The following is a 25,607-nucleotide window of genomic DNA, read 5'->3' as shown; positions in this document are numbered from 1 at the left end:
AAAAACTGCATCCCCTAGCTCTTTTGAGCTTGCATCATGCTAACTGTATAGACTTATGGTGTAGTTTACTAAAGCACTAAAACATGTGTAAACTGTTTTCAAAGTTATCTATAATTGTTCAAATACAGCAATCAAAAAACCATGATCATAGAAAATTTACTTTGGAGGGCAAAAAAATTGTTTTTTGAACTTAAATGTGCTTACCTCTCAAGCCATGTGTCTCCCCTCTGCAGGATCAGTGAAATAGATGCCTCTTCAAAAATATGTGGTCACATGACCAACTTCTTCTATGGTTTTCTAGATAACAGGGGTGGCACTACTTGCCCCTTGGCACTGATTACCCCACTCTCCCCTATTATGTTAATAGGGACGTAATAAATGCTAAGTAAAGAGACAAATTTGTTTAATGTTCTCCTAAAAATTTGTTTCCAAAAAACTAAACTACTAACGACGTTTGCTAGGCAACTTACATGAACAAGAAGTTCACAGATACACAAAAGTAAATGTAGTAAGAACTTGACTCCTTCCTGCAGCGTGATTGGCGCCATATGTGGCTACATGGAGCTGTGGAGCACGCGCCGCTGTGTGCAGTGGGCGGGGCTTCGGGACGCACAACTGATTTGGAGCTCTGTAACCAGTCTTCGAGGATGCAGCGCAGGATGAAGGAGCTGGAAAGAGACGGAGGAGGAGGAAAGGCTGGAAGTACGAAAGAGAGGGACCAGGTAAGAGTCTGTAGAAAACAGAGACACAAATACACACCACACAGACACTGGGTTTTAATATCAGAGGAATGAGAAGGTATCACCTAGACTGAACTCTGACCAGGCGTGTACAGTTTACTACAGATATGATGAAGAGGAGATAACACTGTGTGTTTAGGTGTGTTATTGTAGTTGTGTCCTTAGATCTACACTGTGCTGAGTTTCACCGAGTTTTACTGTTGATGAGCTCATGGAGCAGGGGAATGGGAGGTCTAGTATTTACTTAAACACAGATGTTGTTATACCAGCTTAGACTTGTAAAATGCCTCAGGCCAGCAGTGTGGTATGAAGTCTGAGGAGTCCAGCCTGATTGAAGGATCTGATGGTATCTGACTGTTTGTTCCTCTGCATGTTGACTAAAATAAAACTACAGAAATAAAAGCACAGTCTGTGGTTATATTGAATACTGGAGCATGTCATTATTCTCAGACTGTCAGGTCTAAACTGATAATGACTGAATCCACATTATCAGCTGATGAGGACTTGTTTATGTTGACATCAGTGGTGTTTGGTGTTTGACTTGATCATAGTTTGGGGACAACATGTTGGATGTTTAAGCTGCTTCTCTTGTTGTGGAAACAGCAGCTACAGGACCAATGCACACAACAACCCTCAGGCTGGTTACATGGCTGCTCTACAGTTCAGGCAACATGTCGGATAACACAACTTAATTCATAAGCTACACACTAACAGAGGTACCACAAGTACACAGACTATAGTACACTCACTGTATACATCTACAGACAATTTAAACTTTATTCAAATTGATTAAACAAACAAACAGGTTGGTAAGAAATAACTTAATAAAAACATAAATAATAATAAACTAGAAACTGAACTGGACCAAACAAGGAGCTCACTATCATGCTGCTGGTCTGGGGTATCATGTACTGCTGTATGATCACTGAGGATAACTACAACAGAAAGGAATGTGTCTGGATATGAGGCACGGTGATAACATGTTGTCTCTGCAGGAAGCAGTTGGTCCTAGTGTGTATGTAATATTGAGTATTGGTTTGGACAGAAAAACACAACAGGGCTTTGAAATGCCTTCCAGACCACCTGTGTATGGACTGTGTGCAGGGATTGTTTGTCTCAGCTTTAAACTGATGTTTTCCTAAGAAGAGATGGAAGAGAACGAATAGGAACAGTGAGACATGGTGTTTAGATGAGGACACTCCCCACCTCCTCATCACACACTTATTACAAACTAGTCTTAGAGAGCATGACTGTTTCCCTTTGTGGTCCTGTTCAGACTTGGTAACATGTGTCTCAGCTGATCGGATCACAGGTGGACAGCTCATCAATTCACATGTGGTAGTAACATGTGTCTCTAGTGACCACTTGTTGTTGTTTTTAAGTCTGACTGTGACAGATGGGTCTGTTGTCTGTTGTCAGTATGGTTGTGAGGATGCATCTGTGTTCACACTTCTACAAGAATGTGGACACATGTGGCGCAGATAAATTCCAAACATGGCTGGATCTCAAATGCCTCTTGGGTGTGTTCACACCTGAATTTAGAGCTGTCCACTTGTGATCGGATCACCTGAGACAGATGTTAAAGCTCCCATATAGTACAAAGGTAGATGTCCATGTGTTGTTTGATTATAAAGCAGGTCTAGGTTCTATATTAATACTGTGAAAGTATCAAAGCGCTCAGTCCACAGAGAAATGCACAGCCTGTATTCAGAAACTGAGCCTTAAAACCAGCCGTCAGGACTTCTGGAACTTTGTGATGTCACAACAAAGCAGTCACCACTCTCAGCCACGCCCAAAGCCCAGCCATTCAGAAGAGATCGTGACTCTTCTGACTCTTCTGACTCTTCCAGCTCTTACTGGTGATCAGTTCCAGTTAGAGAGGAAGTATATGTTGAACTGCAGAGGTGAAGCATGAGGTTGAACATTTAAATCAGACTTCTTTCTACAGTGAAGACATCTGACAACAGCCTGATGCTGGGCATTTTTTCAACGGCTGTCAGCTTGTGCAGATACAGACAGCCAAGAAGCTGAATGCACTTTAGTCGTTTAACCTGAGGTGGTTGTTGAGAAGGATCATGGGGGCAGAAGGTGGTTTACAGTCACAGATCCAGACTCTACAGGTCCACAGGCAGAGAGGAAGAGCAAGTGGAGGGGAGAGAGAGATTGTGACTCTTCTGATTGCCTCACCGACCTGTTGTTACTAGAGCTCCAGAGAAAAGCCTGAGAGAGGAGATGTAAAACTACATTGAGATGGTTTTTTGTTCTTAAAACCACAAATATATCTTCTCATGGATCAAAACAAATAAAACCCAGGAGAAGAGGAAAATGTGGGACCTGAACTTGGGTCTGAACATGTCTGAACAGGTCTCACAGCTCAGTCTCTCCAGAAGCTCAGTGAGTTTTTTTGATTATTGTGTTTAAAAATGTTATGGTGAAACATCATTTGTAACCTGCAAGTCTGCACTTTTATAGTGTGGGTACTTTTCTTCTTATACTTTTATAAATAAGGTGAATTGTTACAACCTGCAGTAGTTTTCAGCTCTTACTGGTGATCAGTTCCAGTGAGAGAGGAAGTATATGTTGGACTGCAGAGGTGAAACGTCAGGCTGAAACATTTAAATCAGACTTCTTTCTACAGTGAAGACATCTGACAACAGCCTGATGCTGGGCATTTTTCCAACAGCTGTCAGCTTGTGCAGATACAGACAGCCAGGAAGCTGAATGCACTTCAGTCGTTTAACCTGAGGTGGTTGTTGAGAAGGATCATGGGGGCAGAAGGTGGTTTAGTAGGAGGGGAGAGAAAGAGAGAGAGATAGAGCGAGAGAAAGAGAAAGACAAGGAAGAACAATCTACAGAGAGAAGAAGTTGAGGTAGTAACATGTGTTAATGGGAGATGAATGAAAACAGATGGAGGGGGAGAGGGTGGAGCTGGTTCAGGACTTACCTGAGTCCGCTCTTACTATAAGCTTTATCAAAGAGGACAGTTTGAAGCCTGATCTTGAATGTAGAGAAGGAGTCTGCATCCTGAACCCAGACTGGGAGCTGGATCCACAGGAGAGGAGCCTGATAGCTGAAGGCATCCCTCTCACTTTCCAGACTAAAGAAACTTCTCCTAAAACATCATCAGTGTTAACAGCAGTAACCTACATCTATCTGACTCTCTTATCTTAGTTATTGTGGTGAAATTTTTCTTCATTTCTGATGATTCATGATATCAGTCTGATAGGAACCAGACTGCTGCTGTTGTTCCAGGAAGTGACACGGCATCAGGCACTTGTCATAACGTACGAACCATAATACTGGTCCATCAGCAGGTTCTTCTTTCTCTTGTCTACTTTAATAAGTTGTAGGATGTGTTTGGTGACACTGGCCAATAGGAACACAGAGAGCGCTCATGGATTAACCTGGAACCATGTGACTGAGCACTGAGGTCCCTCCATGGTACCCATCTTACCTATCACCTCATCACCACATCACAAACGTAGCCCAAGACAGCAGCTGTGACAGCTGGCTGCTAACAGCATGGAGTCACACATGTCTGTGGGTTCACACATGTATTCACATATGTGATATGATATGTGGATTGGCAAGAAATAGTGTGGAACCTCTGAATAACCTGTTTCTGCAGTAACTGGTGATAAAATGTGTTGACAAACACAATGTGCTTCAGCGAATATAACACAGACAGTTATAATCTTTGTGTCTTCATTGAACACACACAGTCATTAAACATTCACAGCTCTGGTGGAAACAGTCAGTGGACCTTGGATTTAATATCTGGTTGAACCTCTTCTGAAACCTGCTCTTCAGTAGCTGCTGATCAGAGCTGCTCAGTGTTCAGGAGGAAGTTTGGACAATTCTTCCTATAGAGCTGCTTCAGTCAGACAGATTCTCTGGATGTCTGGTGTGAGCGGCTTTCAGAGTTCAGTCCACAGCATCTTTACTGGATTCAGGTCTGGGCTCTGACTGGACCGCTCCAGAAGGTTGATTTACTCTGATGTTCAGGGTCATTGTCCTGCTGCATCAGCAGCTTCTCCTCAGCTTCAGCAGGTGGACAGACACCCTGACATGATCCTGGAAGAGACCTTGAAAAACTTGATGATGTGGAGCTGTCCAGGTCCAGAGGCAGCAGAGACCCAGATCATGATGCTCCCTCCACCCTGCTTCACCTCTTTGAGGATGTTTTCATTTTGGTGTGCAGAGATCTGTTTACACCACACATAGAGCTCCATGTTCTCAGTTGAACTTCAGTCTCATCAGTTCATCAAACATGTCTCAGTAGTGTTGTGGAGAGTCAAACTTCAGGTCAGTGAGGAAGCAGCTTCCTCTGTGGTGTCCATGGCAACAGGACTCCTTGCTACATGATGTGTGTGCGGTGGACTCATGAACAGAGATATGAACCAGCTCCAATGGTTCCTTTCAGCCTTCAGCTGTGACTCTGAGCTTCTTTGTTACTGATCATCTGTGTTGAGCTGCTGGAGTCGTCTCAGCTGGACGTCCACTTCTACGGAGAGTAGCCAAGTCACTGAATCATCTCCATCTATAGACAGTTTGTGGGACTGTAAACCGATGAAGATCTAAACTCTTTGACCCTTTCAGCTTCATGTTCATCAACTCTTCTTCATCCTCAGTCCCTGAGATCTTTGTTGTGAGACCTGGTTCACATCAGCTGATGTTTCTGACAGGACCTGAGACAACCATGTTCCTGCTCAGGACCACCAAGGCTTTGACCCTCTTTCAACTTGTGATAATGAGGTGCTGCCAGCTGTTTAGTGACTAACCATGACAGGTTTTCTGTTTTTGTTCTGGTGAGTCCAACAAAGCTTTGACTCAGTCCCTGGACTACTTTACATGAGCAAACTGAAATCAAGGTGGAATAAAGCTGTTTTCAGACCTGCTGTCCTTTCCAGTGCTGGGTTCCTCTATCTGTTAAAGCGCTTGTTGTGATTCAGACTGAGGGGTCTATTTCTTGAATGTTCATTTTGAAGGAATCAGCTGTTGTGTCTTTTCTGAGAATGAAATGTTTCCAATGCAGACACAGTTGGCTTGGATCAGTCACTTGGGAGAAACCCAGTTCCTGGTCTAACGGCTGCAGTGCAGGTCCCACTGGACAGGATGAGAAAAAGTCCTGTAATCTAACACTAGCTGTGTGAATGAGGAAGGTGGTGAGCAATGAGAAGATGAAGTGAAGCATGTGGAGAACAAACAACAGACAGGTTGAACCAGTCATCAGTCAGTGAAGCTGTAAGATTGTGTTTCAATTTAATCTGCATCACACACACACACACACACACACACACACTGTGTGACTGACAGTTTCCCTGTTCAGACTTGGTAATGTGTCTCAGGTGATCTTATCAAAAGTGGAAGCGATCAGATTTCTTTGGCACATATGTTTAACATGGTTTCACGGGAGGGAATAAAAAAAAAAGTGATTTACAGAGAGCCAGACTGTCCAGAGTGTGCTCACCTGTACCCACCTGTACGCACCTCCTGCTCTGTGTCATCTGGATGAATGGCTGGCTGGGTGGATGGATGAATGGATGGACAGATGATGGATGGATGGATGGATGAATGGATGGATGATTTATGGATGAGTGGATGGATGGATGGATGATGGAAAGTGGGTAGATAGATGAATGGATGATGGATGGATGATGGACGATGGATAGATGGATGAATACATGAATGGATGATGGACAATGGATAGATGGACAGATGGATGGATGAATGTCTGAGCTAACATTGATCTATGGTATAGATCTAGGTAGAGATCTGATTAATGACCTTCATGTCTAAGTGGATCAGGGGATTGTGCAGTAATCAGGTTACTACAGGTTGTTTAAATGAACTGATCCTGTCTAACCTGATTTTCACTGTAACCTGGTTTCTGGTGTGCATGTGAACGTTCTCATCTTCTCTTTACAAGACACCAACAAAACACAATGTGGGAAGTAGGACATCTAGGGAAAGACCCAGGTAGAGTGTCAGTAACAATACAGTTGAGCAGAAACAGAAGGTCTAATATTTTACAGCACAGATTGTTGTTTTGAAACAGAAACAAACCAGGTTATGGATTTTTTTGTGCAGTGTCATAAATATATCAGTAATATCAGTAAAGTAAAACAAATGAAATCAAATTTAATTTAATTTATGTCTGGTTCTGCTTCTTGAATAGATTTTCTTTATATTGATAGGAGATCTCTACAGAACAGGTGACTGTACAGAACTGTATTGTTCAGTCATTTAGAGTTCAGAGGTCAGGGTCTGTATAGGAGGACTTTTCACCTCCATGTGAAATACAAAGCTTTTTCTCTGATTTTAGTCTAGGCAGCAGACGAGAGCCCTGTTGACATCACTCTGGTTGTAGATGTACACGATGTTCAACATGTTGTTACCAACCTGTCCCTGCAGCCTCTTTAGTCTTTTGTGTTGTTGTTCGTGTGTCTTCATGGTGCTAACAAACTGTCCTCCCGCTCACAGAGCTGGATTCCCAAGATCATCAAGAAGAGACTGTGCACAACTTTTGTTGAAGACTCTTTCAGGTAATCTCTCCTCCTCTGTCACCAGGACTCAGTACTTTAATGTCAGTATTCTGTTTTTCTGGTCATAACTTTCTTTTTACTGAGCATCAGCTCTGCAGTTGATTCTGTAGATCATGATATCTGAATGCTCTCAGGTGGTTCATCTCTTACCTCTCAGATAGTTTACCATGGCTTTTGATAATCTCACATCGTCTTCTTCCCCTTTGAAATCTGGAGTACCTCAAGGCTTGGTCCTAGGTCGCTTTCTGGTCTAATAATACACAATTTTAAGATTTCTGTTTGTTGTTTTGCTGATGCCAGACAACTTAATGTCTCTGTAAAATCAGGGTCAATCAGCTGTTTGACTCTATGATTGACAGCAGAAACAAACAAACACAAACATTCACTAGGACTCAAAGGTGAACTGATTAGATTTTGGTGGTCAAAGGTCAAGAATGAGCTTTGGCCTTTTGAACACAATATCTCAGGAACTCTTCAAGGGAATCCCTTTAAAATTGGACTCAAGGATGAACTGATTATGATTTTGGTGTTCAAAGGTCAAAGGTTAAGGTCAGCGTGACATCATAAAACACTTTTTAGCCAGAAATCAAAATGTGTAATAACTTGCAATAACAGCAATTATGACTGGATAAAAAGCGATGTAATCTGAAACTAATCTGAGTGGCGGAGACATACAAGATGATTTTTTGGGCATGTCAAAAACATGATCAGGGCAGCACTGTGTGTCTGTCAGAGTGTTTGATGTTTCCATAGTAGATAAACATTATATTGACAGACAGGGTTGTCCCAACTATGAACTTTATCATCACTGTAAAAACCTCAAATGACTTTGAAATGTCGAGATACTTTCAACTACAGAATAATAGATTTGTGTGGGTGTATATTTGTGTGTGTGTTGTGTGTTAGTAATGGAGCATTGTGTCAGTGTGGTGGTGTGCGGGAGGTCCATGACTCCGTGGCAACAGGGGACTATTTCGGAGCAGCTATCGTCACCCAGTGGGACAGCCGACAGCACTCCTCAGAGTGTCCCACTGACGCCTTCGGAGAGCTGGAGTTTGCTGGCGCTGGACGCAGACACAGTCATGTGAGTTGCACACGCACACACACACACACACACACACACACACACACACACACACGCACACACACACGCACACACAAACACACACACACACGCGCACACACACAAAAACACACTGACTCAGTTAACTCTGGGTTTACCTGTTCAGGTATGAGCATGTTCAATTGAAAGAGGAAGAGTTGTTAATTATAAGCAACATCATCAGAATCATGAATATATTAATATGATATGAGAAGAAACACTGATACCTGCAGGTAAATTCAGGTGTTGAACATTTTCTCTAAAGTTAAGTGTCAGGATGAATGTATCACGCTGAATGATGTGGATGTAATGTATCAGTCAGACTCAGTAGTCCTCTCTTCCTGTCTAGTTTCTGCGGCTGTCATGTGACACGCCTCCCCAGATCATCTACACCCTGATGACGGCTCACTGGGGTCTGCCCTCACCCAACCTGGTGGTGTCAGTGGTGGGGGGAGAGGGCCATGGGAAGATCAAGACGTGGGTGAGAGATGTCCTGAGAAACGGGCTAGTCAGGGCCGCACAGAGCACAGGTAAGAACCCAGAGAGACCAGTACAAACCAGTGAGGACACAACATGGAGACAGTTTATATGAAGACTTCATTAATTATAAAAAACTGTGAGTTACTATAAGTAATGACTGCTTCAATGATATTTAAATATATGAGTTTAATTAAGGTTTCCATATAGATACTATATAATATACACTGTGACTATTTCTACCCCTCCCCTCTGTTGTCCAGGGGCCTGGATCTTGACGGGGGGTCTGAGGGAGGGTGTGTCCTGCTGTGTGGGTGAGGCCGTGAGGGACCACGCTGCTGCAGCTCCAGCTCTCTCCCGGAAGAAAGTGATTGCTGTGGGACTGGCTCCCTGGGGCCTGGTGCACAACAGGCAGCAGCTCGTCAACGCCCAGGTACCATCACACAGCATGTGGTCCATCAGACCCACCCAGTAACAAGATAGTCCTAGTAACACACCCCAGTACACCTGCACAACAGGATGGAAATCACCAGTGACTATTTTTATATTATATCTTGCTCCAGTTTGATGATGAAGAGTCACTTCACAAGGTGAATTACACTTCTGTGAATTATCTACTGACATGAACACATCTGATTTGACACCTGTCACAAACAGAGTGAGAGTAGATGTGAGACATAACCAATCCAGTAACAGCTGTTACAGCTGTGGACTGGCTCCTCAACGCTGTGTTGGTGGGAGACATGTAGCTCTGGCTAACACATGATTTACCTGGACCCATGAAGCTGTGACTGATGGTTTTACACCTTCATCAAAGTGGACGGAGTCTAAACACAGACAGAAAAACAGAGGCAGAGCCCACATTACAGGAGAACAGCTGCGCTGACAGAACCATTCACAGAGTCACATCATTCCTACAGGATCCCGTCAAGGACTCCTGTCACCGTGCACAATAAATGACATGGCCCAATTCCAATCAGATTAAGATGTCAAATGGAAAGTGTTCTTTGTAAATACTGTATAAATATCGATTTAATGTTCTTCCTGAAAAATTTGGGGTTACAATGAATTTCCTGTTTCCGTCAGGGAAAGGTGAGGGCTTCCAAACAATTCACGGTTTGTTTATTATCCTCCCACTTCATGAAGAGACCTTCCACAGAATTACACTCAGACACAGAATACGTGCAGGTTGATAAGGGGCAATTAATTCAGAGATATAATCTGGCCGTGAAGTGCTTTAAAAGTCAGAAGTAGAATCTTAAAATTTATTCCATAATGTACTGGTAGCCAGGGTAGAGACCTTCAGAGGGGGGTGATATGATCTCTGTTCTTAGTTTTTGTTTGTAGTCTGGCTGCTGCATTTTGTGCTATGTGAAGTTTATGAATTGTTTATATGAGGTGACTGACTCTGGTTCCTCTGTGTGTTTAAGGGCAGTTTTCCTGCTCGCTACTATGTCCAGAACACGTCACGTGACTCCTTCTGCCTGGACAATAACTGCCAGGCTTTCCTCCTGGTGGATGATGGGAGTCTTGGTCGCCGGGGTGGAGAGGCTGCCTTTCGTGCTAATCTGGAGGACTACATTTCCCATCAGCGCACTGGCATCTGGGGTGAGACAGAAACAACATCAAACTCTAGGTCAAGGATCTGACACATGGTTCATTACTGTAGTTACCTGCACATGTGGACTGTGTGTGGGCTGCACCTGCCTGCCCTCTAGTGGTGAAGGTCAGCGCTGTACAGCACATCACACCGTGTGTATGATGTACGTGTAGATGATTGTTAGATATGCTGGATGTGTTAGATTCAGCTCATCTTCAGACATATAGTACATGTTGTGTGATGTAATGAGAAGCGTCTCTGTTCTCATTTCCTGTCTTGGATCAACAACAGGAAGTGGCAGTATTGAGATCCCAGTCCTGTGCATGCTCATCTCAGGAGACGCCAACATGCTGGAGGTGAGGAGCCTGTCACAAAGGTTCACACTCTGTACACACACCACAGTGGATTTATAGTGTCAGAGTTCAGGTAGCACAGGTTCATTAGCTTAGACCACAACATGTGCTGAATGAAGGGGAGATACAGGTCTTACTTGACTGAGTGGTTGACCCCTCCTCCCCCAGCTGATGTTCATTGAGGTTAACAAACAGATGCAAACAGAAACTGAACTTCTTCAGGGACGGTGGCTTTGGTTCCTGGATGTCAGCAGCGCTCTGCTATCAGTAAAAGTGAGACAAGTCTGATATTAACATGTTTGCACTGTGAAGGTAGTTGTGTTTGTTTCTGCCAGTGTTTCAATGTGTTTGAGTGAATGTGTGATAGAAAAGTGTTGCAGCCACTAATCACATTGTACTCAGGATGAACATATTTTAAAGAAAGAGGGTGGTTTTATTGAAAAGGAATAAAAGAAACAAACAATAACTTGGCTGGTCTTCACTGATGCTCAGGGTATAACTGCCAACAGAAGAACACAGCGTAAGCCCATGGCTTATACACACAGCTGCTGGGTGCGTGTTCCTGAATCAAAAAATGCATTGAATTGAATGGGGCTATCTGTAATGATACAAAATAAAGTGCCTACTATTTATAAAATAATACAGCTGCAAGTGAGTGGACAAATACACGCAAATACCCTATACACCACAAAAGCACAATGAATGTGTGAGTGAATGGGTGAATGTGGCTTCAGTGGTTGATGAGACGGTAGAAGAGCTGATTATAACTCAGGGCCTGATACATCACTTATATATAATATATGCACTTGCCTAAAATTAAAGACCCGGTGGAGTTTGACACTTGTCAGCTCACATCTCTGTAGAGGACAGATGTCTGTGACTCTCTCTGACTGAACACTGATGAATGAAAATGTTGTTAACTGTGTCCACTTGTCCTCTGGCTCAGAGACTAGATGCCTCTCTGAAGAAAGCTACACCCTGGCTGGTTCTGGCTGGTTCTGGACCAGCTGCAGACCTTATCAGTGAGCTGCTGGGCAACCTGTCCTCTGTCCCCCTCAGTCCCACCTCTCCCCCTGCTGAGGGGGAGGCCGCTCAGGGCCCCAGCGCAGAGCTTCGCGACAGGGTTCGTGACAAGGTCCGGAAACACTTCCCATCTGAAGCAGAGCTGGAGAGACTGGTGGACAGTGTGAGTCAAACAGCTCATGTACAGACATAATAACTTCAATCAGTCACTTTTTGGACACGTAGCTGAACCTGTCATCCAGTCTGACATGTTACCTGTCTCAGCGAACGTTACTGTGATGAGCAGGAGGCAGGAGGGTCTCATGTATGATGATATGAAACCGGATGTAACTCAGTCCTGTTCTCTGTGTCTGTGTGTGTCCAGGCTCTGAGCATCCATCAGAACAGAGAGCTCATCACTGTGTTCCACGGAGAACAGGAGGCTTCTGATGAGTTTGATACAGTTCTCCTCAAAGCCCTCGTTAGAGGTGAGTCGAGTTAATTAGTCAATTATATTGTAGTGTCACACAGAGAGACTCACAATACAAAATAAGGCAACAGAAATAAAATATAGACTGAAGACAAGTGAAGTAGTAAAATAGGGAAGAACGGTCTCAGCTGTAAGACCATAAGAACATGTACCAGAGTGACTCCAGGTTTAACAGAGGAGCAGGTGTTTCTGTTTCCATGGAAAACCAGACTGACACTTGTCAAGAATAATGTGCTCATGTAAGAGAGTGGTAAACTGCTTAGCAACCACTTACTCTGAGGCACAACTAGATGTCAGACAGAGAGCACACCAGGACCAGGAGATGTAGATATAGATGTAAGATGACCTCTGATGAGGGGATACAGAGAGGGGACATGTGAAGGAGGATCCAGGACTCAGAGGACTCAGCTTCTCATACATCTTATTACTGGTTCACCAGCTTAGTACAAATCCACCTTCATCATAAGAAACCGCAATAATCCATGATGAAGGGTGGAGGAGGGACAAAGAGTCAGATCTCTGTTTATTTAGTAAAACAGTAGAATGTGTTCATGTTGGTTTCTCTGTGATTAATGTCACTGTTACATTCATGTTAGGGTTAATAGCCAGTTTAAAAACCAGACAGCCGTTCATGTAGATCCTCCACTCATCACACTGTCATTGTTAGTATTAACCCTCATTAACTGAAGACATGCGCACACCCCTGAGTTTCATCATCCTTCACATTCACCTCTCCACAGGATTCTTCATTTCATGACCTCCACATATTTCCCATCAGCCTTGTCATGGCCCTTCTTGGAGATCAGTCACAGTTATACAGTCTCTCTCTCTCTCTGTCTCTGTATGTGTGTGTGTGAAGCTAGTAAACGTGTGTGCAGTGCAGCCAGTGAGTGCACAGAGGAGTTGAAACTGGCTGTGGCCTGGAACAGAGTGGACATCGCCAAAGCTGAGCTCTTCAATGGAGACATACAGTGGAAGGTCAGAGTCACACTGAACAACATAGTACCATCTGTTCACCTGTTCACCTGTTCACCTTCACTAAGAGCTTCTCCTTCTGTTACATGTCAAGTGTTTCTTTTTTTTTTTTAAACATTTATTTATTATGGATTTAGTTCATTTTACAACAAACAAAGAACAATACAGAACAGCACAATAAGGCACATTATAATGAAAAAAAACAAAAACAGAAACAGAAAGGGGACTTGTAATAAAGCATAAATATAGCCTATGATTTGTACTTACACAGAATCCACATTACAATCATAAAGATTACATTATTTATACTTCAATCAAAAAAAAAAAAAAAAAAAAAAAAACTAAAAAGACCGAAGAGTAAATAAATAAATAAATCGAAATAAAATGAAAACAACTCAGTCCTATTTGTCATCCATCCAACCATCTACATCCATATTGTTATTCTCAAGAAAATGATAGAAAATATTCCATATTTTCCAAAACTTGTCAAGTTTGTTCTTTGTTGAGTAGCTTATCTTTTCTAAAGCAAAATAAAAGGTCATTCCCCTCAACCATTGTGCTGTGGTACAAGGTGTCAAGTGTTTCTTTACTTTAAAATGTTCTGAAACAGTTCAGAGTTCCTCTTCTGTAAGGTTTGAAGACTGAATAGATGAAGACCCTGACTGTCTGGGAGCCACCACATTTCTAAAGGACTGATACTGAATATAACTAGTTCTGCTTTCTCTCTGCTCCTGTGTTGGTGGGAGACATTAAGCTCTGGCTAACACATGATTTACCTGGACCCATGAAGCTGTGACTGATGGTTTTACACCTTCATCAAAGTAAAGATTCATGAACCGACTCAAAATCTTTGAAATGACGTAAACAGGAGAAACAGAAACATGGACGGAGTCTAAACACAGACAGAAAAAAGGAGACGGAGCCCCGTAACAGAGAGATGGACAGGGACGTCACACAGGTTTATTACAGGAGAACAGCTGCGCTGACAGAACCATTCACAGAGTCACATCATTCCTACAGGATCCCGTCAAGGACTCCTGTCACAGTGCACAATAAATGACATGGCCCAATTCCAATCAGATTAAGATGTCAAATGGAAAGTGTTCTTTGTAAATACTTATATAATAAATTTTGGGTTACAATGAATTTCCTGTTTCCGTCAGGGAAAGGTGAGGGCTTCCAAACAATTCACGGTTTGTTTATTACCCTCCCACTTCACGAAGAGACCTTCCACAGAATTACACTCAGACACAGAATACGTGCAGGTTGATAAGGGGCAATTAATTCAGAGATATAATCTGGCCGTGAAGTGCTTTAAAAGTCAGAAGTAGAATCTTAAAATTTATTCCATAATGTACTGGTAGCCAGGGTAGAGACCTTCAGAGGGGGGTGATATGATCTCTGTTCTTAGTTTTTGTTTGTAGTCTGGCTGCTGCATTTTGTGCTATGTGAAGTTTATGAATTGTTTATATGAGGTGACTGACTCTGGTTCCTCTGTGTGTTTAAGGGCAGTTTTCCTGCTCGCTACTATGTCCAGAACACTGTTGATAAGTGTAGCTCACGACTTAGTTAAGGACATAGACCACCAGGGTTTGACAGTGCTGTGAAGTGGTTAGAGATGTGGTCCTGCTAGCCTCAGTCACGTAAAGAAAGACAAAAAGAAGAGTTCTGAAATTTCAAGAAAAAAGTCATAATATTACAAGAAAACAGTCATAATATTACGAGAAATAAACATGTTAAATTTGGAGAGAAAAAACATCATTTTTAGGAATATTACATCAACCCATCAAACAGGTGAAAGGACAGTCAGTGTCAGCCTGAGCTGCTTCTGGCAGCTGCTGTTTGTCTGTCTAACAATAGAATAGACTCAGTTTCTTCACAATCTTTTTAATGTCCTGATGATGATGATGATGATGACGATGATGATGATGATGATGAGCCAAAAAATGAAGTTTCTCCTTATTTTTGAAACCTGCTAAAGTAGAACTTCACAGGATGCTCCACGTTCCTAATTTTATAGCTACTGACAGTTCCCCTCTAAAACAACATGGAACCTAAAAATTACTTAACTTTTTCGCGTAAAATTGGAACTTAATTCTCATGATATTATGACTTTAGATTTTTTTTTCCTCAATATGGCCCTATAACACTCCATCATAGTTACATTATGCTGATGAGATGATTATATTTTCAGTATGAGGACCTGGAGGACTCCATGACAGACGCACTGATCAACGACAAGCCTCAGTTTGTGCGTCTGTTTTGTGAGAACGGTCTGAACATCCTGGACTACCTGACGTACCGGCGTCTGGAGAGTCTGTACCGCTCTCTGTCAGACAGCTATCTGGTCTACACGCTGCTGCAGAGGCGTCTGAGTGAGAGACAGGCCCTGGCTGGGTCCCTGCCCAGCCTGGACAGGTCCGTGACGTCCCCCCTGAAGAGTCCTCAGAGTGCTCTCACTGGACCGGCCTCTGCAATGGAGCTGAGCCTGTATGAGGTGAGGAGGAAGAGGAGGAGGGAGGAACTGTAGGATGGATTAATCAAATTGTCATGATGATGAAGCTGATGACAGTAATTACTTTTATATGGAGCTTGTTTTCTTTAATCACGTTATGTTGTAAGCTACAATAGGTGTAGTTCAGTAACCATAGAAACAAGCTGTTTACAGGACGAGGGTTGTCACATAGCAGCGTCCTCGCTCTCTGTGTGTGCAGTAGTAGTGAAATGTGTGCCGATGCTGCAGGTTTCCCGTCTGCTGTGGGACCTGCTGGGTGACGTCTGTCAGCCTTTCTACTACGGACCTCTGGGCCTGGACCCCACCTGCAGCTTCAGGAGGACTCTCAAGGTCAGTACGCTGAGACCTGCACATCAGGTCCGGAGTCTGACAGTGTTAAAGGACTGATGTGATGAATCAGATGAAGTCATGACACTGATCTGAAGACATGAACAGAATGTGCTTAATGATGATGTGTTTTCACAACAGACACAGCTGCTGCCTCAGTATAAACTAAATAGTCTGACTCCCCCTCTGTGTCTTTACCTGCAGCAAGTCAATAAGCTGCTGCTGGGAGAGTGTCTGTACCGGGACCAGCGCTGCCTCTCACCCTGGGCGGCCCTCTTCATCTGGGCCGTCCTGCAGAACCGCAGGGAGATGGCTATTTACTTCTGGGAGATGGTGAGACTCACCTGTAACCCTCAGATCTAGTTTCATGTGAACTGGTCTTTACTGGCAGCCTGTCCCTGTGTCTGTGTTTCAGGCGGGGGAGTCAGTGTTGAGCGCTCTGGGGGGCTGTAAGGTGCTGAGGGAGCTCTCTAAGCTGGAGAGTGAGACTGAGAACAAGCTGGCCATGAAGGAGCTGGCTCAGACGTTTGAGGACCTGGCACATGGTGAGTCTCTGTTCTCTACTCCTCCTCCGACTAAGTCCTCTGACAAACTGGTCCTCCTCTAACTAACTCCTCCTCCTCCGACTAACGCCTCTGACAAAATCCTCCTCCTCTAACTAACTCCTCCTCCTCTGACTAACGCCTCTGACAAACTCCTCCTCCTCTAACTAACTCCTCCTCCTCCGACTAAGTCCTCTGACAAACTCCTCCTCTAACTAACTCCTCCTCCTCTGACTAACTCCTCTGACAAACTGCTCCTCCTCTAACTAACTCCTCCTCCTCTGACTAACGCCTCTGACAAACTCCTCCTCCTCTAACTAACTCCTCTAACTAACTTCTCCTCCTCTAACTTACTCCTCCTCTTTTTGACTTTTTGACTGCGACCCTGTTGCCTAGCAACCCAGAGAAGCCATGTTTATGCGAGTGTTGTTTGTGTGTTCAGACGTGTTTGGAGAGTGTTACCAGAACAGCGAGAGCCGCGCCTTCACTCTCCTTATAAGGAAGTCTCCAGTGTGGGCCGGGGCTACGTGTCTGCAGATGGCCACTGCAGCTGACGCCCGCCTGTTCTTCAGCCATGATGGTGTTCAGGTAGAGATGCTGTCCTCCTGTCAACAGGAGCTTAAACACACGTTTGAATTCAGGTCCAACATTGTTCTCCACAGATCCAGATCTTTAATGAATCACATGATCAAATCCAGATTTTACTGATATTGTTGCTTGATGATGATGATGATGATGATGATGATGATGATGATGAAGATGGTGCTCTCTGCTTTAGTCTCTGCTGTCTCAGATCTGGTGGGGTGATATGGAGAGGAACACTGAGGTCTGGAAACTGGTTCTCACCTTCTTCCTGCCCCCCCTCCTCTACACAGACCTCATCAGCTTCAGGTCAGTGTTCTGAGTCTATCCAGGTTTCAGGTCTCATGTGCCCTGGTTCAGCAGAATCTGTGAATAAACTGAAATCATCAAAAGTTTAAAATCAAGCCTGCAGATTTTAAACTCCTCACAGGGATCCTACAGTCTGAACCACACATGACCCGGTTTGTGTGTTCCTGTCACAGGGAACAAGAGGAGGAGGTGAAGTCCGTGGAGCTTTACCAGGGCAGAGACACCGACAGTCTGGATGGGAATGATGCCACCGTCTTCTCTCTTGCTGACATCATACAAAAGTAAACACACGTATTCAAACTTAGATAAATACAAACACAGATCAGATGATGTTGTTTTCTGGTTTTGCTTCAGGTTTAATAAAGTTCCTGAATCTCTGTTGTTACAGTGAGGAAGACGCTGAAGAGTTGCGGGCTCTAAAAGAAAAACTCAGAGGTAGTCACTCTCCTGTTCAAGGTATTTACACCAGCCCCCGCTTCACTATGTCCACGAGGAGGATGGCTTTAATCACTTTAGTCAATATTGGACCTTAGAGAACATGGACATGGCTAGTTCCTGGAGGAACAATATACCAATTTAACATAATCATTTTGGACCAGCACTGTTTTACAGTCTGAAGTTAGAGCTGAAATAAAAATAAGTGGACAAGAAATTATGTTGCACCACTTGTATAAATGCAGACAGTCCAGCAGAGGGCAGCAGGAGACCAAGTACCTGTAAACCAGGAGGCATCAATACACCTACACCTGCAGAAACAGGTTGATTCCAGTGGATCTTTCAGTAGATAATAATACTTTGACATATGAAGAGCTCAGGCCATGGTTCTCTAACAGGTTGAAAATGAGTTTCTGCCCCAGGTAAAGGAGAAGAAGCTAGTGGTGCAGGATGAGGAAGGAGCTGAGTTTCAGTTTACCTGTCAATCAGGTTCCGGCTCTCATCTATGGAGATGAGCTGTGGGTCATTATTGATAGAATGAGACCACAGATATCAGTGGACAGTCAGAGTGTCTGAGCTCACCCTCAGGACAGATTACAGAGCTGGACATGTGGAAGATCTAGTCCAGACACTGCTAAAGTTTATGTGGTTTCAGCAGCTGATTGGGATGCCTCCTTGGTTTCCCAACACACCTGATAGATAAGTAGTGATGGATGGATGGTATATTCAATAAGATGTTTTGTATTACAGGTTGTTGAATCTTTCCTGTTTCCTCTTTTCTTCAGACTCTATGTCGTCCAACTCTAAGAGACCGTTCATTGTGTCCCGGTGGAGACAGTTCTGGTTCGCCCCCGTCACCTCGTTCCTTGGTAACGTTCTGATGTACTTCTTGTTCCTCTGCCTGTTTGCCTACGTTCTGCTGGTGGACTTCAAGCCCCAACCTGATGGTCCCTCCACTCTGGAGTTTGTGCTTTACTTCTGGGTTTTCACCTTAGTCTGTGAGGAGATTCGACAGGTTGGTTGACAGAGCTCTAGTTCACACACACACACACACACACACACACACACACACACATACACACACACATACACACACACACACACACACACACACACGTTGGTTCTTATGAAGTGGTCCAGTCTACAGACCTGTGTAACATAAAGAGAAGCTCTCTGATGAACACAGTACCTGAGCCTGGTCACTACATCAAACTACATCACTACTACAACCATCCTCTCACTGTCATTGACTCACACACTGCACACATACTCACGCCCATCCACAGACGGCACCCTGACTCCTCTCTCTCTGGCTGACAGACCTTCTTCGTGGGCAGCACCTTTGTGCTCCAGAGGATGAGGAACTACATCCAGGATGTATGGAACAAGTGTGACCTGACAGCCATCATTCTCTTCACTCTGGCAATGTGCTGCAGGTGAGTGAGTCACTGACTGGAGGACGGACACTGTGCACTGCAGCACTGTGTGACATGAACCCCTTACTGTCTGCTCCAGGATGTTTCCCTGGTCCTATGAGTTTGGCCGAGCTGTCATGGCCATAGACTTCATGGTCTTCACTCTACGTCTGATTCACATCTTTGCCATACACAAACAGCTTGGACCCAAGATCATCATTGTTGGCAAAATGGTGAGTGTGCACAAAACTCACACAACAGAGAGTTTAACAGAGAGTTAGGCTATCAGATACTCCCTTTGTAGAAAGACAAAGGTCTGTCCCAGCGTCACTGCATCAACATTTAGGATCTGAGGATCAGTATCTGTGAATATTCTCAAGCTGCTCAAAATCCTTTCTTTACTGAAGCTTACTGATACAGTGCAACCATCAGATTCAGTTATGAAAACAGGGTCACAGAGTCAAAGCTCAAACTTAAAGCTTCAGTGTCACAGTTTTCTGCTCTGAACTGTTCACATGTGCTCACAACAACACTTTCTCTTTCACAGTCTCTGTGTGACCTCATCACTGACATCATCATCACTGATTTTATTCTCAGTCTCTTTTCTACACATGTACAAAACAATTTATTTTACAGGTTTAAAGGTTGATTGACAACTACACACTGAAATTATCTGTGAAGTTCACTTTACAAGCGCAGAACATTTTTGACCTTAACCCCAGCCTGTACACGTCATCCTTATTACATCTACAGTAATCATCAGAATGGTCTGTGTGACATGGGAATTAAATAGTTAAATGGTGAGACTGTACAGACACAACAAAACATTAACCAATGTACTTATATTATGTTTCATTACAGTTCCATGTCATTAAACAGCAGCCATGATCACTGATGTAACATCTGGATTAGAAACAGACCAGATCCTGTCACATAACCCTCTAATCTTTGTGTCTCTTCCCCTCAGATGAAGGACGTCTTCTTCTTCCTCTTCTTTCTGGCTGTGTGGCTAGTGGCCTACGGAGTGGCCAATCAGGCTCTGCTCTACTCATACGATCCACGTCCCAACTGGATCTTCCGCCGAGTCTTCTACAGACCATACCTACACATTTTTGGACAAATACCTATTAATGAGATGGACGGTGAGCTGCTCAGTCTGATTCTACCAGCACCTGGTTCCCTCGGTGGTCTCTCAGTGTTTCCTCAGTGTTTCCTCAGGGTTCTTTCAGTGTTCCCTCAGTATTTCCTCAGTATTCCCTCAGTGTTCCCTCAGTGCTCCCTCAGTATTTCCTCAGTGTTTCCTCAGGGTTCTTTCAGTGTTCCCTCAGTATTTCCTCAGTGTTTCCTCAGTGTTCTGTCAGTGTTCCCTCAGTGCTCCCTCAGTATTTCCTCAGTATTTCCTCAGTGTTTCCTCAGTGTTTCCTCAGTGTTCCCTCAGTATTTCCTCAGTATTCCCTCAGTGTTCCCTCAGTGCTCCCTCAGTATTTCCTCAGTATTTCCTCAGTATTCCCTCAGTGTTCCGTCAGTGTTTCCTCAGTGTTTCCTCAGGGTTCTTTCAGTGTTCCCTCAATGTTCCATTAGTGTTCCCTCAGTGCTCCCTCAGTATTTCCTCAGTATTCCCTCAGTGTTCCCTCAGTATTTCCTCAGTATTCCCTCAGTGTTCCCTCAGTGCTCCCTCAGTATTTCCTCAGTGTTTCCTCAGTGTTCCCTCAGTGTTCTCTCAGTGTTTCATTAGTGGTCCCTCATTATTTCCACAGTGTTCCCTCAGTTTTTCCTCATTGTTCCCTGAGTGTTCCCTCAGTGTTGCGTCAGTGCTTCCCCAGTGTTTACTTAGTGTTCCCTCAGTGTTCTTTAAGTGTTCTGTAAGTGTTTCCTCATTGTTCCCTCAGTGTTTCCTCACTGTTCCCTCAGCTAGTTCTCGGTGTTCCCTCAGTGGTCCTTCATTATTTCCACAGTGCTCCCTCAGTGTTACCTCATTGTTCCCTCTGTGTTGTCTAAGTGTTCTGTCAGTGTTTCCTCGTTGTTTCCTAATTGTTCTCTCAGTGTTCCCTAAGTGTTCCCTCAGTGTTTCCTCTGTGTTTCCCCAGTGTTCTCTCAGTGTTCCCTAAGTGTTCCCTCAGTGTTTCCTCTGTGTTTCCCCAGTGTTCTCTCAGTGTCCGTCAGTGTTTCCTCAGTATTCCCTCAGTGTTCCTTCAGTATTCCCTCAGTGTTCTCTCAGTGTCCGTCAGTGTTTCCTCAGTATTTCCTCAGTGTTCCTTCAGTGTTCTCTCAGTGTTCTCTCAGCGCTCCACTAAAACAGGATATTACAGACACATCAGATTTAATGGGGTCTGTCAACAGCTGCTTTCGCTGCCATTCATGGTTAAAATGGATGTTATTGTGATACGTGGTTGTAAAGGAGCAGTGTGGATCCTCATGTTGTCTTGTTATCGTCACTGGTTTTACATGAAGCCGACAAACTTGGGGAAGTAAACTGTACAAATGACGCCTCACGAATCGAGGCTGGAGAGGAGCCATGTGTCAGTACCTACGCCAACTGGCTGGTGGTCATCCTCCTCGTCATCTACCTGCTGTTCACTAACATTGTGCTGGTCAACCTGCTCATTGCCATGTTCAGGTACGCTGATATTTAAGACTGATTTCTACTACTATACTACTACTGATAAAACAGATTACTGATTTAGTAGAAACCTGAAGGATTATCTGTACACACATCATGATTTCAATTTTCTGTTTGCAGCTACACCTTCTCCAAAGTTCAGGAGCGCAGTGACACCTACTGGAAGTTTCAACGCTACAATCTGATCGTGGAGTACCACTCAAGGCCCTGCCTGGCTCCACCATTCATCATCATCTCACACCTCCACCTTTTCATCAAGAGATACATCCGCCGCATCTCCTCAGTCAAGAGCAAACATTTTGGTGAGCAGTGGAACCTGAACCTGTGGTAGCTCCACAAGTCAAGATCTGTGCTCCTGGTCTGGGTCCTAGCTTGGCCTCCAGAGATATCCTGCAGTCCTTTTACTGGTCTCCTCTGTCCTCAGTTCTGGAGTTACGGGGCAGGAAGGCCAGCCGCCTCAACACATGGGAGGCCATACAGAAAGAAAACCACCTCTCAGCTCAGAATAAACGTCAGAGGGAGACTGACACAGCTCGACTGAAACGTACATCTATCAAGTGAGTAAAGTCCTGACACTTTATATAATGTTAGAATATATGTGTGTGTGAGAGAGAGTTAGAACTGAGTTCAGCATTAAATTATTACCTACTGTACTGGTACTGGTGTATATGTCAACCAATAACTAACAAGAGAACACATTATAGAAAACAACATGTTTGAGAAACAGTCTCTTCGTGTGTGTGTGTGTTTGTTTGTGCACGCGACTGTAGGGTGGACAGTGTGCTGAAACAGATGTCAGAGATCCGTGACCACGACCGACGGTTGCGGCTGTTGGAGACGGAGGTCAGTAGTACTTTTGTGAGCCTGCTCTGTAGGCATCATCAGCGCTTCTCTCACAGTCCAGATCTATGATTCATGCTCTTCTTCAAGGCCTTTGTATCTAATTGAGAGGTGTTTCTTACAAGGGAACATGTATCCCAGCAGGCTTTGAGTGCTACTTCAGCCCAGTGACTGACCTGAAGGAAGTCCATCAGTGTCTCCATGTCATTGCAGCTGGTCTTGGCCAGAATATTATTCTAAACAGTTTTTCTACAAATGACACTTCCTTCTTTTGTGCTGATCAAATAAAAAAGTCTAACACACGCAGCAGGCGTACCTCGGTGGTGTGGTTGTCTGTCTGTGTGTGTGTCTGTGTGTGTGTGCAGTGTGTGTGCAGTGTGTCTGGTTACTCTGCAGCTGTCCTCTCTGCCTGCTCAGCACTCATCCATCTCTGTCTGTGTCACCCAGCTGGAGTACTGCTGCAGCGCCCTCGGCTGGATGACAGACGCTCTGTCTCAGAGTCCTCTGGTAAAGGCAGAGCACCCCCCTCCACTGCTCAGAGGTAAACTCTGCGTTATGAGATGATGAAGCAGAATTTAAGATGTGATGGATAAAGATGATAAAAATATGACATTATATTATAATTAATCATCACATGATGAAGTTGATCATGAGGTGGAGACACCTTTTTTCTAACCTTTCATGATTATTGTTTCTCTTCTGTTGTAGATGTGACTCCGCTGTCTCCAAGCTGAACTCAACTCCAGTATCACACACACACAGTTTACTCAGGGCCATTGTGTCAGACATTGTTTGCTGTTCATTTCATTTTGAGGTGTATTTTATTTAGGACTAATAATATATTGTTTTAAATGTTTTTACAGTAGTGTCAGAAGACACCGCTGCTGTGTTACAGTTCCTCCACCTGAAGTTTTTAGTTAGAATTTAAGCTGTAACCAGAGAGTGCCATGTTAAAATCTCTGTTAATGTGATTAAATTAGACAATTATTGTCATTAATGAAATAAGATGCTGCTACATGATCAGAGAGCTCAGCCTACAGTCAGTAAAGCTGTACTGATCAATACTTTTATATCAGCAATGGATCAAATGCCTATAATGAGCATGACTTACTTTCCCTTAGCTCTACTCACACCAAGAACACACTGTCTGTGTTGTGTGTCTGCTGTATCGCTGCTGCTGCTCTATCTCTCTACATAGAGTTTTCCTTGGATAATGGCGCTTGGCAGGTTACTGGAATGATGGATTTATTTTTGACAGAGAATGCCTCTAAAATACCACTGTCTCCACAATAAGCTACCAAAATGGTTGAAAAAACATATATTTTCAGGTCTGTATCATATTCGGATTCAGCCTAGGCATAGAAACTAGTGGGAGGTGTCAATTTCATGCCATGTTGCTAGTATGATGTCAATATGACATCAATAGGTCTTTTCTCTGTCGCTTTTTTCTGGGAGATGCGTCTCACATTAAAATAAGTGAGCCGCTGAATCTCTACATCATGTGACACAGTTGCAGGGTCGCGTGTCACGCAGGCAGTATGTCCACCCTACACTGTTAACATGCCAAAATGAAAATACACGTGCCACACAGCCAGTGTACAGTGGACTATTAGGGCCACATTGAGGAGGAAAAAATCTAAAATTTCAAGCAGCCTTAGCTTTTTAGCCTCTCATAGCTCACTGTTGGTGTCTTGGTTTCTGCTCCACAACCTTTCTCATCAGCCTCATTTCCAGTGCCAGCTGTTTCAGAGACACATCTGTAAACAGCCTCTGTCCTCTACCTGCTGAGCATCAAAACAGCAGACAGACTCAGTCAGAGAGCAGCTGGTGAACATAGTGAAGGATTTAGTAGCTAAAGAGGAGCTGGTGACCAAACACAGAGCTGAAAGAGAGGGAACACTGGACTGAGATTCACCAGGTGAGACAGACTTCACTGCACTTGGATCATCATGTTGATTTATGACTGTAGATGTGGAGATAAACAGCTGTTTACTGACACATTCGCCATAACAACTTTACAGGGTGATAATATTTTACATGCTGTTTTCATCTTGTTCTGCTGCCCCCATGTGGCCAAACGGTCAATGACTGCAGCTTTAATATTGATGAGGCTGGAATGACGACATTATAGTCAGAGTTGAATCCACATTTTAAATAAAGGTGCAAAATAAATCAAAGCAATACAATCAACAGTGGACTACAACAGTATGTTAGTAGGTAGAAAGGTATAACCGTAGGAGAGACTAAATAAGACGCTGATATCATTTGATGTCCTCTACAGTACCTTCACCTATTCATTGTTTAGATGTGATGTTTTTATGTTGGTGTCATGGTTTGTACATTTTTGCATTTTCTACGTAAACCAACATGTACCATTGTTTTTATTAGACTATGACTGATACTGATCTTTGTCTGGATTCATTCAAACTGCCACAGTCTTAATAAACAGTTTGTCTACACTGTGACAATGAGGAGACAACTTGTTTTGTTTTCTACTGTTCTGCTTAGAACCACCAATGTTCTTCAACTCTCATCTTCAGCTCAACAGATTCACAGGCTCTCTCTCTCTCTCTCTCTCTCTCTCTCTCTATTCCTAAGATGAGAGGTAAATCATAAAGTGCTTTGGGTGAAAGTGTTAAGCTCTATAAATTCAGATATGTAGCACTGACTCACAGCATGTCAGCAGAGCAGCAGCAGCTTAATAAAGATGGACGTAGCCTCTGTGACAGCACCCACGG

At 43.7% G+C, this 25,607-nt stretch overlaps 1 protein-coding gene across 2 annotated transcripts; it reads left to right on the top strand.

Annotated features, from left to right (window-relative positions):
• Positions 1–631: 631 nt before the first annotated feature.
• On the top strand, positions 632–25,337 carry trpm4a (transient receptor potential cation channel, subfamily M, member 4a). 2 transcript variants are annotated; one of them, XM_023407108.2, is made up of 28 exons: positions 632–722; positions 7,224–7,285; positions 8,192–8,369; positions 8,737–8,917; positions 9,128–9,297; positions 10,295–10,472; positions 10,756–10,820; positions 11,764–12,003; positions 12,205–12,307; positions 13,169–13,287; positions 15,479–15,781; positions 16,028–16,129; positions 16,331–16,459; positions 16,542–16,671; positions 17,111–17,256; positions 17,447–17,559; positions 17,733–17,840; positions 17,948–17,994; positions 18,780–19,009; positions 19,315–19,430; positions 19,510–19,642; positions 20,377–20,551; positions 21,861–22,026; positions 22,150–22,331; positions 22,454–22,586; positions 22,800–22,872; positions 23,317–23,410; positions 23,578–25,337. In XM_023407108.2, the coding sequence occupies exons 1-28, from the start codon at positions 648–650 to the stop codon at positions 23,601–23,603; spliced, it is 3,777 nt and encodes a 1,258-aa protein (XP_023262876.2). In that variant the 5' UTR covers positions 632–647; the 3' UTR covers positions 23,604–25,337. The 2 variants fall into 2 exon arrangements, with proteins under 2 accessions (XP_023262876.2, XP_023262875.2); XM_023407107.2 differs by having other exon boundaries at positions 17,948–18,015.
• Positions 25,338–25,607: the final 270 nt, after the last annotated feature.

Source organism: Seriola lalandi, unplaced genomic scaffold, assembly GCF_002814215.2.
Source record: "Seriola lalandi dorsalis isolate HSWRI2012SDOR001 ecotype SW California unplaced genomic scaffold, Sedor1 jcf7180002054327, whole genome shotgun sequence".
In the NCBI taxonomy this organism is placed as follows: domain Eukaryota; kingdom Metazoa; phylum Chordata; class Actinopteri; order Carangiformes; family Carangidae; genus Seriola; species Seriola lalandi.
The sequence above is the reverse complement of the archived record's forward strand: the minus strand, read 5'-3'. Positions and strand labels throughout refer to the sequence as shown.

What these genes read in the sequence shown, in the direction of transcription:
- trpm4a (XM_023407107.2), top strand. Translation starts at nt 648, where the DNA reads ATGCAGCGCAGGATGAAGGAGCTGGAAAGAGACGGAGGAGGAGGAAAG. An exon ending in CAGGGCCGCACAGAGCACAG is followed by an intron (nt 8,918 to 9,127) that starts GTAAGAACCCAG and finishes TCTGTTGTCCAG; the next exon opens with GGGCCTGGATCTTGACGGGG. An exon ending in CTATTTACTTCTGGGAGATG is followed by an intron (nt 16,460 to 16,541) that starts GTGAGACTCACC and finishes TCTGTGTTTCAG; the next exon opens with GCGGGGGAGTCAGTGTTGAG.